General features: G+C 39.5%; 3 protein-coding genes across 5 annotated transcripts in view; 1 reads left to right on the top strand and 2 right to left on the bottom strand.

Moving 5' to 3' along the window:
* The window catches only part of faua (FAU ubiquitin like and ribosomal protein S30 fusion a), a 110,745-nt gene extending 105,711 nt beyond the window's left edge, over window positions 1-5,034 (bottom strand). The window contains exons 1-5 of one of the 2 annotated variants that reach the window (XM_085133664.1): window positions 4,910-5,032; window positions 4,156-4,237; window positions 3,923-4,067; window positions 3,707-3,762; window positions 3,356-3,578 (exon numbers count right to left, since the gene is read on the bottom strand). In XM_085133664.1, the coding sequence (XP_084989790.1) occupies window positions 3,453-3,578; window positions 3,707-3,762; window positions 3,923-4,067; window positions 4,156-4,230 (402 nt within the window). In that variant the 5' untranslated portion in view covers window positions 4,231-4,237; window positions 4,910-5,032 and the 3' untranslated portion in view covers window positions 3,356-3,452. Of the gene's footprint in view, window positions 1-3,355; window positions 3,579-3,705; window positions 3,763-3,922; window positions 4,068-4,155; window positions 4,238-4,909 lie in introns of those variants that run through there. The other variant, XM_085133663.1, reaches the window with a different exon arrangement.
* On the top strand, window positions 750-2,905 carry fkbp3 (FKBP prolyl isomerase 3). The gene is made up of 7 exons (XM_085133661.1): window positions 750-885; window positions 1,153-1,254; window positions 1,331-1,432; window positions 1,783-1,918; window positions 2,075-2,142; window positions 2,216-2,313; window positions 2,538-2,905. Exons 1-7 carry the CDS (start codon window positions 781-783, stop codon window positions 2,590-2,592), a joined length of 666 nt encoding a protein of 221 aa, XP_084989787.1. The 5' UTR covers window positions 750-780; the 3' UTR covers window positions 2,593-2,905.
* A 1,405-nt stretch (window positions 5,035-6,439) lies between the features above and the next one.
* On the bottom strand, window positions 6,440-13,589 carry prpf39 (PRP39 pre-mRNA processing factor 39 homolog (yeast)). 2 transcript variants are annotated; one of them, XM_085133649.1, is made up of 15 exons: window positions 13,459-13,589; window positions 11,746-12,186; window positions 11,271-11,464; window positions 11,009-11,134; window positions 10,690-10,808; window positions 10,401-10,568; window positions 9,855-10,035; window positions 9,338-9,445; window positions 9,082-9,246; window positions 8,505-8,631; window positions 8,101-8,369; window positions 7,776-7,960; window positions 7,581-7,664; window positions 7,182-7,293; window positions 6,440-7,070 (listed from the first exon to the last, which is right to left on the bottom strand). In XM_085133649.1, the coding sequence occupies exons 2-15, from the start codon at window positions 12,152-12,154 to the stop codon at window positions 6,981-6,983; spliced, it is 2,337 nt and encodes a 778-aa protein (XP_084989775.1). In that variant the 5' UTR covers window positions 12,155-12,186; window positions 13,459-13,589; the 3' UTR covers window positions 6,440-6,980. The 2 variants fall into 2 exon arrangements, with proteins under 2 accessions (XP_084989775.1, XP_084989776.1); XM_085133650.1 differs by having other exon boundaries at window positions 7,590-7,664.
* Window positions 13,590-15,028: the final 1,439 nt, after the last annotated feature.

Raw genomic sequence — 15,028 nt, 5'->3', positions numbered from 1 at the left:
CATAACACTGTAATGAGACAGCAGGAAGAGCAGTTGTTGTCTTTAAAGTAGCCAATATGGAGACAGATAAACAGATAAAGGAAACCTGTTTCCCACAAGCTTACATTTAGTGGCTCCAGCTATTCGGGGGAACGCAAATGACATCAATCCCCCTGAAAAATACGGAGGAAGAAGAGTCCCAATGCACAGGAAGTTTAGGGTATTCAATAGATGTGTTGCTCTGTAGACTGTGTTGCATCTCTTCCACTGCAGACGGTCAAAAGATTAAAAAAATAAATGCTTAACACGCCCACATGAACTATGCATGCAGGAAGTGATCTGTGTGCATTCTCTTGTTAATGTTATTGTGTAGAGGAGACACAGTTTGTTCTCGGTGCAACTGGATATATTAGATAAGTGCTTTAGTTAGCTTGATAGAAGTCACGTGTGTAACTGCTGTCATATCTATTGGACAGTTAGTTGTCCACGAGACGGCGGTATACACATCAGACAGTTATTTCAATATAGCGCTATATAATATATATATTAATATATATAATGATAATATAAGCAATACAAATGTATCTTATATTTCTTCATTAAACTTTTATTCCGCGTTCACGGTAAAATGTGCAGAAACGCATTTCTTATCGTGCACTCGCAATAAAGGTCATCCGGGAAAAAATAAAAATACATTTAAAAATAGAATTTAAAAGTTTTCATTGTAATTTTGTGTTAAAACGTTAAAACGCGGTTTTATATTGCGCACGGAGGTCAAAGTTCACTAGTTCGCCTCTCAAAATGGCGGCTGAGCCCACACGGGAATGGAGCGATGAGCAGCTCAAAAGTGATGATTTGCCCAAAAAAGACATAATAAAGTTCCTGCAGGACAATGCGACCCACTCGGTATGTTTCTCCCTTTAGTCTCCTCGGGATTCCGGTTGGGATATCTGCAGGTTACCGGTTTGAATTCTCACTGTGAAGTGCAGCATGCAGCATGGCTAGCTCCGATGGGATGCTTCAGCACAGCACAGCAGAGCACAATGTTCAGCTCTATCTGCACATTAATACGAATGCAAACAGCTTCTCTTAGGGTTTGACCTGCGCGGCTCCTCGTGGCTTGAGCGCAAACGAGTTAAACTTTCTCCTTCTGTTCGTTTGTTGTTATTTCAGTTCCTCAACGAGCACAAGCTGCTCGGAAACATCAAAAATGTTGCCAAAACTGCAAAGAAAGAGCAACTGATTATCGCCTACGATCAGCTCTTCGAGAGCAAAGTAAGTCACGATTTTCATCCGCCTCGATGATGAACCTTGATAATGAACATAAAATGTGTAAACGTGTGATTTGCAGAGGTTTAAAGGCACAGAAGCAGTGGAAGAAGTGACGGAGAAGGTTAAAGCTGTGAAAGTCGAAGAAAAACCCAAAGAAGTCAAGACAGAAGTTGTGGATGAGGTACTGATGCACACCATCAAATATCAACTTTTTTATATCATCATTTATATAAAAAGGAGACCTATAATATGCTGTAATTTCTCTTGTCCATTCGCATGTCCCACATAGGGATAAGTGTATTATAACCACGTGCATGATACTGATGCTCAATGTTGGTTTTGGTTGTGTACATTATGGTTACTGGAGTGAAAATAGAATTCAGGGCTACTCATGAAGACTCAAAAATGCTGTAAAGATCATGTGAATTGGAAAATATTTTTTCATTGAATGCTAAAGTACAAAAAGCCGATTCTGGTGAGCACTCAGCGATTATTCACATTTATTGACTACTGCTTCATTACTTCTCTCAGGGTCCTCCAAAGTACACCAAATCAGTGCTGAAAAAAGGCGACAAGACAAACTTCCCAAAGAAGGGCGACACTGTGAGCTGCTGGTACACCGGAACCTTAGAAGATGGGACTGTCTTTGACACCAATGTTCCCACAGGTATGACCGCGTCGCACTCTTAAGGTGATGCTCTGTCGCTAGTCGTGCTTTTGCATTATTGAAAATGTTAAACTAAGTAATTTGTACTTCTTAGTTATGTAGATCAAATCTCTATGTAGCGATGAAGAATCTGTCCTTGTTCTCTTCGATCTGCAGGGGCGAGAAAGAAGAAACAGGCCAAACCACTCAGCTTCAAAGTCGGCTTGGGCAAAGTCATCAGAGGAGTAAGTTGCTCTGCTGTTGTCATTTAGTTTTCTTAACTTTTCTTTCTATGTCTAATGTCTGGAATCATCACAGTGGGATGAGGCCCTACTGACAATGAGCAAGGGTGAAACTGCTCGATTGGAGATTGACCCTGAATGGGCTTATGGAAAGAAGGGCGTCCCTGAGTCCAAGTATCCTTTTTTCCCCCGCTCTTTGGTATTTTGTATCTTGCGTGCATGTTTTCATAAATATCTGAATATTTCTAAAGGGATGTGATGAAACTACACGAGCTGTCTGCACGTAAGGTCAGAGCTTACGTAAGACAGAGTCTTGCTTATAACTGTCCTCCTCCTTTATTGTTTTACGCTAACATAATTAAATGAAAGCCAATTTTCCTTAACTCCACCTCTCCCAGAATTCCACCCAACGCAAAGCTGATTTTCGAGGTCGAGCTGGTGTCTGTGGATTAGCCCAAAGCATGCACTACATTTCAAGAATTCACACCTAATTAATGGCCTTGAGGTAGAGGGGGATGCATCAGTATGCGTCTTGGATTGCAATATTCCTGGGATGCCTGTGATTTAGCATAGCATTACACATATACCAATTGGATTTTTAAAAAAAAAAGTAGTTTGATTTGGACAACGTGGAATGGCTTGTTAATAATGTACATATAAGAGACTGTGAAATGCTATCTTTTTGTTCTTTTGCATGTACAATGTCAGAAATAAATCATTTTCCCCAAATTTGTTCATTTCAGTTAACCAGTCACTGTACAGATTACACCGGTCTACATCGTGTTCTTTAGCCTAAGTCAACTGTATTAAGAGAACTAGTTCATGTGGTGTACAAAGTACTAAGACCTCCCAGTATACTTTTATGCCAACTACTAATTGTTGTTCCTGGAAGATTTTAAGAAGTTGTAAATACAAGACTTTGGTCTCGCACCTTATGGGTGCGAGACCATTCTAAATATGCAAACTAAGGTATTCCATGTACAGTGATGCACGTCTTTAGGGTCTACGCATCCAGTGTCTGCACACAGAGAAACTGAATAGGAGTAGCTAATGAAGTTTAGCTTCAAAGCTAAATATGCCAATTTTAGCTTGCATTAATTCCTAGAGGCAGAATGAACTTTGGCTCAAATACAGGACAATTGTCTTTATTGAGAAACCGCAAAGATTATTTACTAAAGATCTAGATTTACATTGCAGGACAAATCACTCATCTAGACCAAGTCAAAATTGTTTTTATTTTGTACAGGATGACATTTAACTTGGTAAAAACTGACAGGTGATGATGCTGTTTCTCCTTTGTGGTAGTGAACCACTTAAGAGTTGGCATTGGGTCCCTTCTTCTTTCCGAAGGTGGGAACGACATTCACAAAGCGCCTGTTGTACTGGATGCGGCGCTTAGCACGGCCAGTCTTCTTCTTTTTCTTCTCTTGCTTATCAACCTGAAGAAAAAGAAGTGGATTGGCATCATTGTAAAAGTGAAGTAAAAGCAGATGTAGTCTGTAGTATAGCTGAAGGCAGAGTCCCCCCAGAATTTTATTTGAAGAAGAAGAGGTGAGGTTACACTTACTTTGGGAGTCTGTCCCCGCACTTTTCCGGCACGGGCCAGAGAGCCGTGAACCTTACCTGGTAGAGTGAAAGAGAGAAACAAAGATCATGCTATTAAGGTGGTTTTGTTAAGACAAACTATATTAATGCCATCCTCTGTGTGCCAAGTTTTGAAGTCCCGAAGAAAACCAACATTCAAATATGTGAATAACTACATGTCATGCCCATGCACACGTACCTCCCAGAAGTCTGCCAGCTACCTCCAGGGTGCAGTGCTCGGAGACACCGCAAGACACCAGAGAGGCATCATTCTCCAGAGGGCACCCAGCAAGCAGCAGCACCTGATCCTCAACCAGGAGACCTTCCAGAGCCTGGACATGAGCCTGGGACACAAAAAGGTTTTCTCGTAATAATCCTTTATGCAATATTGCCATTAATAAGGTACAATTTTTACACTGGTACAAGTTTTACCTTGATCTGGCCGACAGTCTCCTCTCCAGTCACCTCAAGGGTGTGAGTGTTCTGGCCACGTAAGAAAAGCTGCATCTTGATGCTGGAGGGAAAAAAAAAAAAAGGTAGGGCCAAGCATCTTTAGTCATGGATGAAACTTTTATTAGTTTTCATATAAAAGCATAACTGTAACGTCCAACTACCAACATAGCTATTTTATGTTTACTGGACTTGATTATATAACAAGGACTTTGACATCAATTACAATAACTGCTAATTAGGACATCTGATAAAACGCTGGCATCCGTTGAAAATGCTGTGTGCTTTACTTGGTATGACAAGTAAAAATGTCTACCGTGACGATCATTGCGGAAACATACTTGCGGCATTAAAATTTATTATAACAAATCCCGACTACCAAACCTTCACTTTGCCTTCATACTTCAGAATATGAAACCCACATATGATCCTCAAAGTAAATATCTCCGGTGGTAACCTGAAACTTATTAAAACTGTGGAGAAATAATGCACTACCAGCCGCCGGGAGCTGAACTGAAGCTTTTCCTGGGTCCTAGCAAAAGCTATGCTAGCTTAGCTAGCCACATGGGGCACGCGTACCGTAAAAGCCCAGTAAAAACATATAAAATACACCTTCACTCGTCAATAAAAAGCTTAACTTATGGTTACGGATGACATATGTGCACCAATCGCAAGATAAAACATGTAACGACAAAGCCAAACTGGGAAATTTTTATTAAAAGTACACAGCTCTCACCTCGTTTGATGCTAGTCGTTCAACGCTAGGCATAAAAAGGACTGTTTAAGGGTCTGCACAGCGCATGTGCGGATCTACGTAACGCTCGTCGGACGCGGTGGCCACGCCTCTTGTACTTTGGTGGCGTCGCAGATTCATCTGTTCACAGTTATATTTACGGGTTCATGTGATCTTCATAGGTTGTATTTATCTATTTTCCTTGATGTTTTGCAGAAATGCCTGCTCTACTGATATTTGTATTTTATTTTATTAAATTTTGTTTGTTTATTCTCACGGTGTCCTGTTTGTTAAGGATTAAGTTTTGTTCTTGAAATTAACTTTAACAAATATGTTTTTTTTTAAAGTTTTTAAAACTGTTTGACTCATTAATATACACAAAATTATTCACAAAATCCTGGTCCTTGTGGTTTATATTTTAATGTCTCACAACCAACATCAAATTATGTCTTATGTATTATATTTAATTTAATTCATTTTTTCTCCTACACTTCAGTATTACTGACTGCACATGGAGAGGGTTATATACTCGTCATATTCTTGTGTTTATTTTTTTTTTTTACAAAAAATACAAAAAAGTTTGTTTGAATATGAGTGGATAATAGTCCTGGGGTGGCATGTCAGCATGTGACTCCCATGGCAATAACAATATTCTGTTACCTTCAGCAATGATTTCAGTGGTTTAAGTGTGGCTCATTTTCACATAAGGATCAAAACGATAGTTCATTTGTATAATTTCAGCCAACTGCTAAACAGTGATATACTTTTTGAGAAGGTGGTTTTGGGTTTTGTTTTTTTGCTGTGAAGCAGCACCAGTACAGAGCTCATGTGATGCTGAGATTAGAGCTTCATTTTTACAGAAACACAAAAGTGGCATGAAAACATCTCATTTACCTTTGAGCTCATATTTACCACAAAAGATTCTTTATCCTACTACATTGTAACTGTTCTACATGTTAATTTTGTCATATAGCTAGATGTAATGTGGATTTATCTTTGAGAAAACCTATTATGCTTACTTGGTATGTTCATATCAGTTAGAGCAAACCTCAAAACCCCATAACTTTATTTTTGTCTTCTATAACAGTTTTTGCCTGAAACACAGCTGAATTTCAATCCTTCAAAAGCCACTAGAGCTTCAGCTTGACTAGCAATGCTTTTTGCACATTATTGGGGTATGTTGTGGGGGAAAATGTTTTCATATAAAATGTACTCGTAATTATTGTTGTAAAGTGTAATTATTGAATGAGTTGCCAATGAACAACAAAATGCAAGTTTTTTTTTGTTTGTTCTTAAAGGCACAGCTTCAGTTATCGTGGCTCAGTGCAGCATCTAGAAATGCTTGTCAGGGATTTCAGCTTTTGTGGAAATCCATTATTCAAATATATTTAATATTTTTAATTACTTTTAATTATTGAATATTGGAAAGGAAAAGTTGTTTTACTTTGAATGACAGTAAAAGTGTAAACTAAACAGCTAATGACAATATTCATTCTAGCCCTTTGTGACTTATTTAAAACAAAACAAAAAGCATTTAAGGATATCAATCTCTTTATTATGAAATCAAGTCAAAATAAAAAACAAGGAACTCTTTGTTGCTCTTTAGGGAAACATAACCATGAGTTATTACAAATCTTTGTGATGGGGGGGGAGAATGATGACAGATACATTAATGAAAGCTTCCCCTTACAAATTCTTTAACACAAAGACCGAGAGCAAACTAAGTCATCTGGCCTAGAAATTTCAAAAAGAAAAAGCCTTTGTCACACAGGGAAAAAATAAATCTGCCTTCACAAATAACATGCATCCAAAAACCCCAAAAAGAAGCCAGTGCTGGAGAGAATGACTGTAGCAATTAAAGAACTGATAACTGCTAAAGAGGGCCAAGTATACTTCTATCAAGAGCTACAATATGTGGTAAAGTTGATTAGCACACTGTGAACCAGAGAAAAGGGGAAGAAAAAAAAACAAACAAAAGAACAAAGTTTTTTGAAATCTCCATGACGTCTTGGTAAGAAGCCCCGTCCCAAGATGTAAGAAGGTCAAATGGATGGTCAGGCCACTATGTTGTCCATCATGTAGAAGGAGGGGGGTAGTACTGGTTATACTGGGCATACTGGTTGTATTGCCCCCAGGAGTTTTGTCCCCAACCACCGTACTGTTGCTAAAGAGAAAAGTGGGGGGGAAGGGGTTAGAAGGGCTGTAATTGACCACACATACTTCTTGTGACAAACTAATTTCTAAGTGCTGTAAATGTAACGGATCTGTAACCCACCTGGTACCAGTTATAGTTGTAGGCAGAGGCATTTGCCTGCATGTCGGTCATGTTTGCTACAGCACCAGAGCCGTCATCCACACGCTGCCTCTTAGCATCAGGTTCCTGAGAGCTGGAGCGGTGAAGTTTAAATTAGTAAGATCCAGCTTATAGCTGACAAATGAAACAGCAGTTACAGACAAGTTTGGTGTTTTTACTGTTGTTCTAACCAATTTGTAGATTTTCAATATGTAGAATATGCATCTGCCCTTCACTGAGATATCAAGAAATACAAGACACTCTAGAAAATAGACTAGTAGTAGTCGTCACATGTGTCTTTCTAACACCTTGTTAGAAGGGGGTGTGAAAATTTTCTGAGTGTTTGTGTGGATGTGATGGACGCTGTGTTTCATTAACCACCTGTCATACCCGTTCTCGCCCTTCCTCTTTGTCGATTCATTTTCTTTTTGTAGTTTCTGTTGTTCTTCATAGGCAGCAACAAGGCTGAAAGATGTAAAAGAATAAACATGACTCTTTACAAAAAACAAACAAACAAACAAACAAAACAAAGAATGAATGTATTAATTTCTCCCTTTACCACTAAAAACAACTTACGCATTAATATCGCTGCCAAAGTCTTCAAGAAACTCGACTTTGCGCTGGGCAAAGAGGAGTCGTGATTCAAGAGGCATTGGGCTACTCAGGGCTCGGTCAAAACAAGCCAAGATCTCTGCCTCATTCTGCGTCACATCTCGATTGTATTCCAGCTCAAGCAGGTTTAGATACAGTTTTGGACTCGTCTACAAAAACCACAAAACACAGTTTAGTTCACAACTAGTGCAACACAGTTATATTTATCATGTGAACAGAATCCATTGCAAGAGAAACACAACCGATGCTATAATGTGTTGACCATCTGATATAGTCAACCCTCTCTCACCTGGTCTTTTTCAATAGCATCCAGAAGCACCTTCCTCGCCTTGCCCAGACTCCTCTGCACCTTCATCAGCTGCCTGGCCAGCTTCACAGCATAGAACGATGTCTCAGTAGCATTCTTCGCAGACTCCATCGCCTCCCTCAACAGCGCCTCAGCTTCCTCCAAGTTTCCGTGGCGACGCTCCAGGCTGACCCTCCGAAGACGCACCATGGCGAGACCTGGGATCGATGCCTCCAGGGACTTCAGGATGCTCTGAGCCTCCTCTATGCTGCCTGGGTTAAAAAAGAAGAAGAAAAAGGAATGTCAGCTGAGCAGTTTTCCACATTTGTTTCTTATTCATGATCACCATGCTTTATTTTGCTTTTGCATTTAATTTGCATGCTGCTTTGACTGACTGAGGTACTTACCCTGCTGCTCCTCAAAGGCTGCCCACAGCAGGTGGATGGCTGGTTTCTTGGGCAGATGGACGGTACACGCCTTCTTGTAGACATGTCTCACACCCTCAGTGCTGTAGCCCTCTAGATATTTTGCATACTTCAGAGTGAAAAAGAGAAAGCAAGTTGGAAGAAAGCCAGGAGAGGACAGAGGAAAAAAAAAAAAAAAAGAAAAGAAAAGAAAAGAAAAGAAAGAAAGGCAAAAGAGACAAGACATTTTTAAACTACATTTTGAGTTCACAGACAGGCAATTTCTTCATTGACAAGATCGTTTTTAGAAATTTTCTGTGTAAACCCATCAGCACCTTCATGGAACCAATTAGATAAGTTTCTGTAAGGTAGTGGGAGACGAAGAAGATGCAACGTAGTAGTTGGCATATGCTGCAGTCAAATCTTGTGTGGCAAGCTGGCCATCCCCTAATACAACAGATACAGTCAAATATCAACGTTACACGCAAAGAGTGCAGGACTGTGTCGATGTGATATCATCGTTGATGGGGGAAGTGCAGGGAGGTAGCAGGAGTGTCGGAAAGGCTCAAGGTCACTTTACCTTGATCCAAAACTCCTCATAGAGAGCGCAGGCGATCAGGCATCTTTCGAAGAGAACCACCACACGCTCCGGAGTCCCATTCTCAATTTCGAACTCCAAGTACTCCTTCCAGTTGTTCAGTTGAGTCTTCTCCAAGGCTTTGACGTGGAAGTACGGTCTCTTAATCTAAAGAAACACAAATTGATTAGTTTGATAATAATGAGGGGAGGGGGACTGAAAGAATAAAACATCAGTAAGGGAAAAAAACAAGACCCACCCCTTCTTCAAAGGCCCAGCGCTTGCTGACTTCGTGTTCATTGTGGTTGAAAACTTCCTGCCGCACCTCAATCACCTTGTGGCGCATGTTCTCAATCTCCGTCACTCTCTACATAAACACACAGACAAAAACAAGGTTAGCACCCTTATTTGTGCTTCTCCGTATCACATTCTCCACTTGATGTAAAAACTTCTATTCCTGCAGCCAACGATTTACATCACCAGAGATAAGAAGCCTGCAGAGGGGAGAAGTATTTATGCACCCTGCATATCAGCCACTGGGTATAGGTGCTGGGATCAACGGGCCCCGGGTGATCCTGTAAGTTTTAGGGCGAGTCCCTGACTGGATACCAACGTGAATCCCACCTGGCATTGATTGGCCTGGCTGCTGACATAAAGACACCTCTTCAAACCTAGGCAAATTATCTTTTCCCTTTCATCATGGATAACATCCAAGCTCCTGCTAACCCTGCAAGCAGTAATTTTTTCCCCTACGGGATTGGCAGAGAAGGTTTTACCTTAGCAGGATCCGCAAGATCCTCTGTACCAGGTGGAAGCTCCTCCTGAGCAACTTGTGACTCTCCACTGTCACCAACCATTCCCGACAGACTGGCTTTAGAGAGCTCGAGCCTTAGCTGGACAAACTCCTCTTCTGACAAGAAGTGCCTGGGGTGATTAGTCTGCACATGTTCTTTGAACCTGCAGAGAGAAAAGAAAATGTCAGTGCACAGCTCTTTCATACAATGACGTTATAATTTTCAAAATGATTTGCACCATGACTACTTATTCCTTTACCAAAGCATGAAATCAACTTTCAGTTGAGCTGTTCAAGATGGAAGATTAAGCAAAACCAACCAAGCAGACCATGGGCAGAGGTAGAAACTATTATTTGTGCAGTTCCAAAACAACCATTTCAAGACTGCAGAACAGGATATGTCCATCACTGGGTTTGGGGCTTTGTAATTTTAAAAACTTTATATTTGCCTTTTATGATGATTTTATAACACACTCATCGAGTGAATGCAAACTTTCAAACAAATCTGGAAACTGTTATTTTACTGTACCTCTGGAAGTGCTGGGAATACAGCTGGGTTGGAATGCCCAAGATGCGGTCATAGATGGCGGTGACGTTACCCAACTTCTGCTGCTCCGTCTCCCAGTTTATGAAGGATTCCCACAAACGGTCTGAGCGAAAGTCAGTGCCTGCTGCAAGCACTGCATGCTCATAGGAGCTAATAGGAAAACAAAAAAGGAAAGAAGATTCATGAAATGTCTCATTAACTCATTAACATTTGAGAAGAAAGTAAAACAGTAGAGTGTGAGTGTGTATATATAAATAAAAAGACTACTCACGCTCGAATGCGCCCCTCAGTCTCTGGGTCATTAGGATCAGAATTCTCTTTGATGAAGGTCAAATAGTGGATCCACAGGTCGACACTGAGAGGGATGACCTGCAAACCTCTTCTGTACACCTTGTAAAATAAATAAATAAAATGAGTTTGTTCATAAAAGTCTGAGTTTTTATGCCGCAAATTTTGGTTCTTAACAAATTATTCTAGCTGGTCAGTTATTGATGACACAGAAAAGCAGGCACACCAAGTTAAAAAAAAAAAAAAAAAAAAAAAAACCAAAGAAAGCAACACGTGTACAAAAGTACAAAAGGCATACTTACTTCTTCTGCAACTTGTACATTGCCATGCTTTTTCTCAATATCTGCATACTTCTTCCAGTAGCCATAGCAGTAGGGATAACGTAGGAAAAACACATCAAATGCCTTCCTCACTGCTGTAAGGACATTCTGTAAAGAAGCAGAAAGACCAAATTGCAACAATTTGACCACCTCTTTTTAGCATTACAAGTCATTTCTGTTCAAATTTATTGGACAAGAATATAATTTTCACTCAGTTTTGTAAATGTGTGTGCCTTCTGTTTACCTCTTGTTCTACATACTGCAGCAGATAGACCCACGCATTGAAATCTTCTGGGTTTTCCTCAACTCCCTTAAAAAGCTTTTCAAACTCTGAGGGCAGTTCGGGATCTGTAGGAACAGCTGCTTCTTCTGTTGTTTCTTTGGATGGGTCTTCTAGCTCCATGCCATCCTCTGCCACCTGTGTAGCCTCTGTCCCATCTAGAGAAGTTGACAAGAAATCATCAAGTGAGTTTAACTACAAAATTACAGTTTATGATTTGTGCATAATGTGTCATTTGTTGACAGTTTTCTTTTCAATAAATTAGTTACTGTAAGCACAGAGACACTATGCTGATTCTACACAGTACCTTTCTTGGTTGCTTGTTGAAAACTAGCTAAATCTTACGACGTTACACTAACAATTGGACCAGAGTCAACTTCATGACTAAGCATTTATAATTAAATCAATTGAGCCAACTGAAAAACAAGTTTTAAGTTACCTTGACTGTCAGTCTGTCCAATGGATTCAGACTCAATGTTCATGTCCTGGCTGCAAGGCTCAGGCCCTACAGGCTCTGTTGCTTGCTGTGCATCTTCTGTGGGCTGTGGAGGGGGAGGAGGTGGCGGTGGTGGAGGTGGGTGTTCTTGGAAGAGCTGAGCATTGGCAAGTTGAAATTGTTCCACAGCCTTCTCCACAGATCCCAGATCTGTGGAATTAATTTGCTGGCCCGGTTGTTGCTCTTGTCCCATGGCATCCTGAGACACATCTGAATCCTCAGGCAAGACATTGGAGAGAGGCTCTGGAGCAACCTGGTCTAGTGACCAGTCAGTCGCTTGGCCTACGACAGGAAGGTCTGGAAGAAAGGCATCCCCATTGCTCTCCATGGCAGGGGACTCAGTATCCAGCATTCCAGGAAATGTACCCTCTAAGATTTTCAGGTCTGTTGGAACAAAAAAAAAAAAAAAGTAAAGACACACTCAAGAAAAAGAAAATAGATTTTTCCACACACCAAATACTATTACAGTTTCCTGAAATATTAATGGTTTGTACAACTTAACAAAAAAACACTAAGAAAAGTAGCTCTGAAATAAGCTGAAGTATTCCCACCATTTAAATAAATCAATCAATAAATAAAAACATCCACTAAGTTTCCAATCATTTCTTTAAAAATAAGCACTTAATGATACTAGTCAGGACAGCACAAAAAACAATGTCAAGTACAATTATAATAAGGAACTTGGTGCCTAAAATAAACAAGAAATATCCAAGTGTGAACTGCAGTTATAGGTAGCATATCTACAAACAAGAAATTACTTTCAACTCACAATTTAAGCCAGTTTAGTTCTGACAAAGAATTTTCCAGAACTATTGACAACGTGCTGTATTTTAAACTTGCCATGAACCTTCACTAATTAAAAATGATACTTATAAATCTGACGCAACACGAGGCATGTTTTTCGTTTCAAACGATTTTCTTTTTAATTTTACTTCCTTTACGCCTAAAGAGGTCAACCCTAGTAAAAACAGCCGCTAAAGCAACAGGATACTTCCTTGTTCTAACATTAAACCAGTGCCAGTTTAAGCTTCAGCCCTAATTTAACTACTAAAAATAATTCCGCGTACTCGGTTGCTTACTCTTAGCTTCTCGCTTAGCTACCTTAATACTAAAGTTGTTTTCTTTTTTAATTTTACTTTGGGGATTTTTTGTTTTGTTTTTTAAATGTAATATTTCCTTTAAAAAACGAGTAGCTTTAGCTTTGTTTGCTCCTCGAGGCCTTGTTGTTGTCTTTTCCGTGATCAAAGTTCAATCAGAAGTTAGGCCTGGCGCCCGTCTATCTCAAATAAGTATAATAGTAGAGGTCGAGGCATGTTTCGTGTACGCGCTTGCTTAGTACGGTCCAACACAAACTATTCGTCTTTAATTATCTACATTTTTCACCGATTCTTTACGTTGATAGCAACGTTTACAGAATAGCGAATAGGAAACTGTTACATACATCGTAACTAGGACATTTACATGTACAGCATTTGCTTAGGCCTCCAGGAAATAGTCGGTAGCAGTTAGCTAACAGCAGCACGTTAGCTAACAGGCTAATGTTACCCATTTCGCCACTAGCGATTGTTAAATTCGTTACTAGTCAGATAAAACCAAACCAACAAATAAAAATACGTTTAAGAATCTTATCCGTATCTGTTGCGTCAATTTTCTTACCCCCGTGGACTTGAGTGCAGCTTTTGAATTCACTTTATCTACACTACTGCGACCGGCCGCGTTTCGCACAGCATTCTTAAGTTGGAGGAAGATGAGAGGGACAGTGTGCGCATGCCCAGTCGAACTACCGCCCACCAGCGACGGCGCGCTATTCGTTGTTCTTGATGTCTTGCCAATTTACATTTTATGATGAAATTAAAATGCAGAAACAATATTTTGAAGTTAGCCCATAGCTTTTGTTAATTCCTCCAGAAGTAATGAAATAAATAAATACATTTTTCTGCAGTTGCAGTGTTTGTTAAAAGTGCTGCATATAAACCCTAAATATTTTAGTGTACACACACTGACACAAGAATTCAACCGCTTTTAAACCGCATGACGCAATATTAAACGTGAGCTCTAAATCTTCTGTGCCTTTTGTACAATACGTTACACTGCATTATTTTTTTTAAAGTAACACTCTTTACTTTTATTAATAAAAAAACAAACATTTACAATCAACCAAGCTTTATACCACTTTATTCTTCCATACAATAAATCCCCCAAACAATCTCTCTAGGTATACAATTACATTTTGTATTTCACTTTTATTATATTTATTAAAGCATTTCGCTTTTATTAAACAAACCACTATTGATCTGATTAATCACTTGGGACTCAGCAAGCTGCAGCAAGCAGGTAAAGTCAGGTAGGTCTGGTACTGTTGTGTGGGAGCTTTCTAGTTAACCTAACCCAGCTATGTGCCAGTAAAGGTGTTATCAGTTTTATGACTATATTTTCATTTAGACTTTGTCCCTAGTCAGCATCCCTTCGTCACAATCCTGACATTTGTCCACCATATCGACTTCAAGAACTTGTTTACTTGCTGCCTAATATATTCCACACTTTGTTGAGTGCTACTGTTACAATACAATATTACCAATTTAATATCTCAGTGGTTATATTACTGTGGCAGATCCACATGTGTTGCAAGTTTATGCACCACACTGGCATGTTTGTTATTCAGCTGCCTCGCCTCAGTTGCAAGTAGACAACAATTTCAGAGATCCTTATCATGAATGTTTGTGCCTGAAAATGTGGAGCGGTATTTGAGATCCTAGATTGGATTAAATCTATGAAAATTATGTCTTTTTACTTTTATACAGTCAGTAATAACTTTTTTTTACTTTAAGAAACTTCTAAGAACAGTAATAATAGTTAGATGTTAAACTGGCAGGCACAACAGAATGAAAAACAGGGTGAGGCCCCTTTGTAAAATCTCACATTTAAACCCATTTCAAAAGTAAAGTTGGGACGGTTATTCTCATAGCCTTATTTTGGAATAAGGCTTATGAGTGTATGACTATTTTTTTGATATTAGAATCACCTCTCATAATTTATTATGGCAATAAACAGGAGTTCACTTATATTTATACTGACTGTGTCTTTCTTTAGGCAGCCTAAATTAATAAGCTGGTGTCAGGTGATGCTTTCACCAATGAAATACTGTAGTTCCTCCCGCCCTACTCACTCACATTCTCCACGTCACAGACTAATAATACAGGAACTGTTTGAATGGATGACAAGACAT

Source organism: Neolamprologus multifasciatus, chromosome 15 (assembly GCF_963576455.1).
Source record: "Neolamprologus multifasciatus chromosome 15, fNeoMul1.2, whole genome shotgun sequence".
NCBI classification, from domain to species: domain Eukaryota; kingdom Metazoa; phylum Chordata; class Actinopteri; order Cichliformes; family Cichlidae; genus Neolamprologus; species Neolamprologus multifasciatus.
The sequence above is the reverse complement of the archived record's forward strand: the minus strand, read 5'-3'. Positions and strand labels throughout refer to the sequence as shown.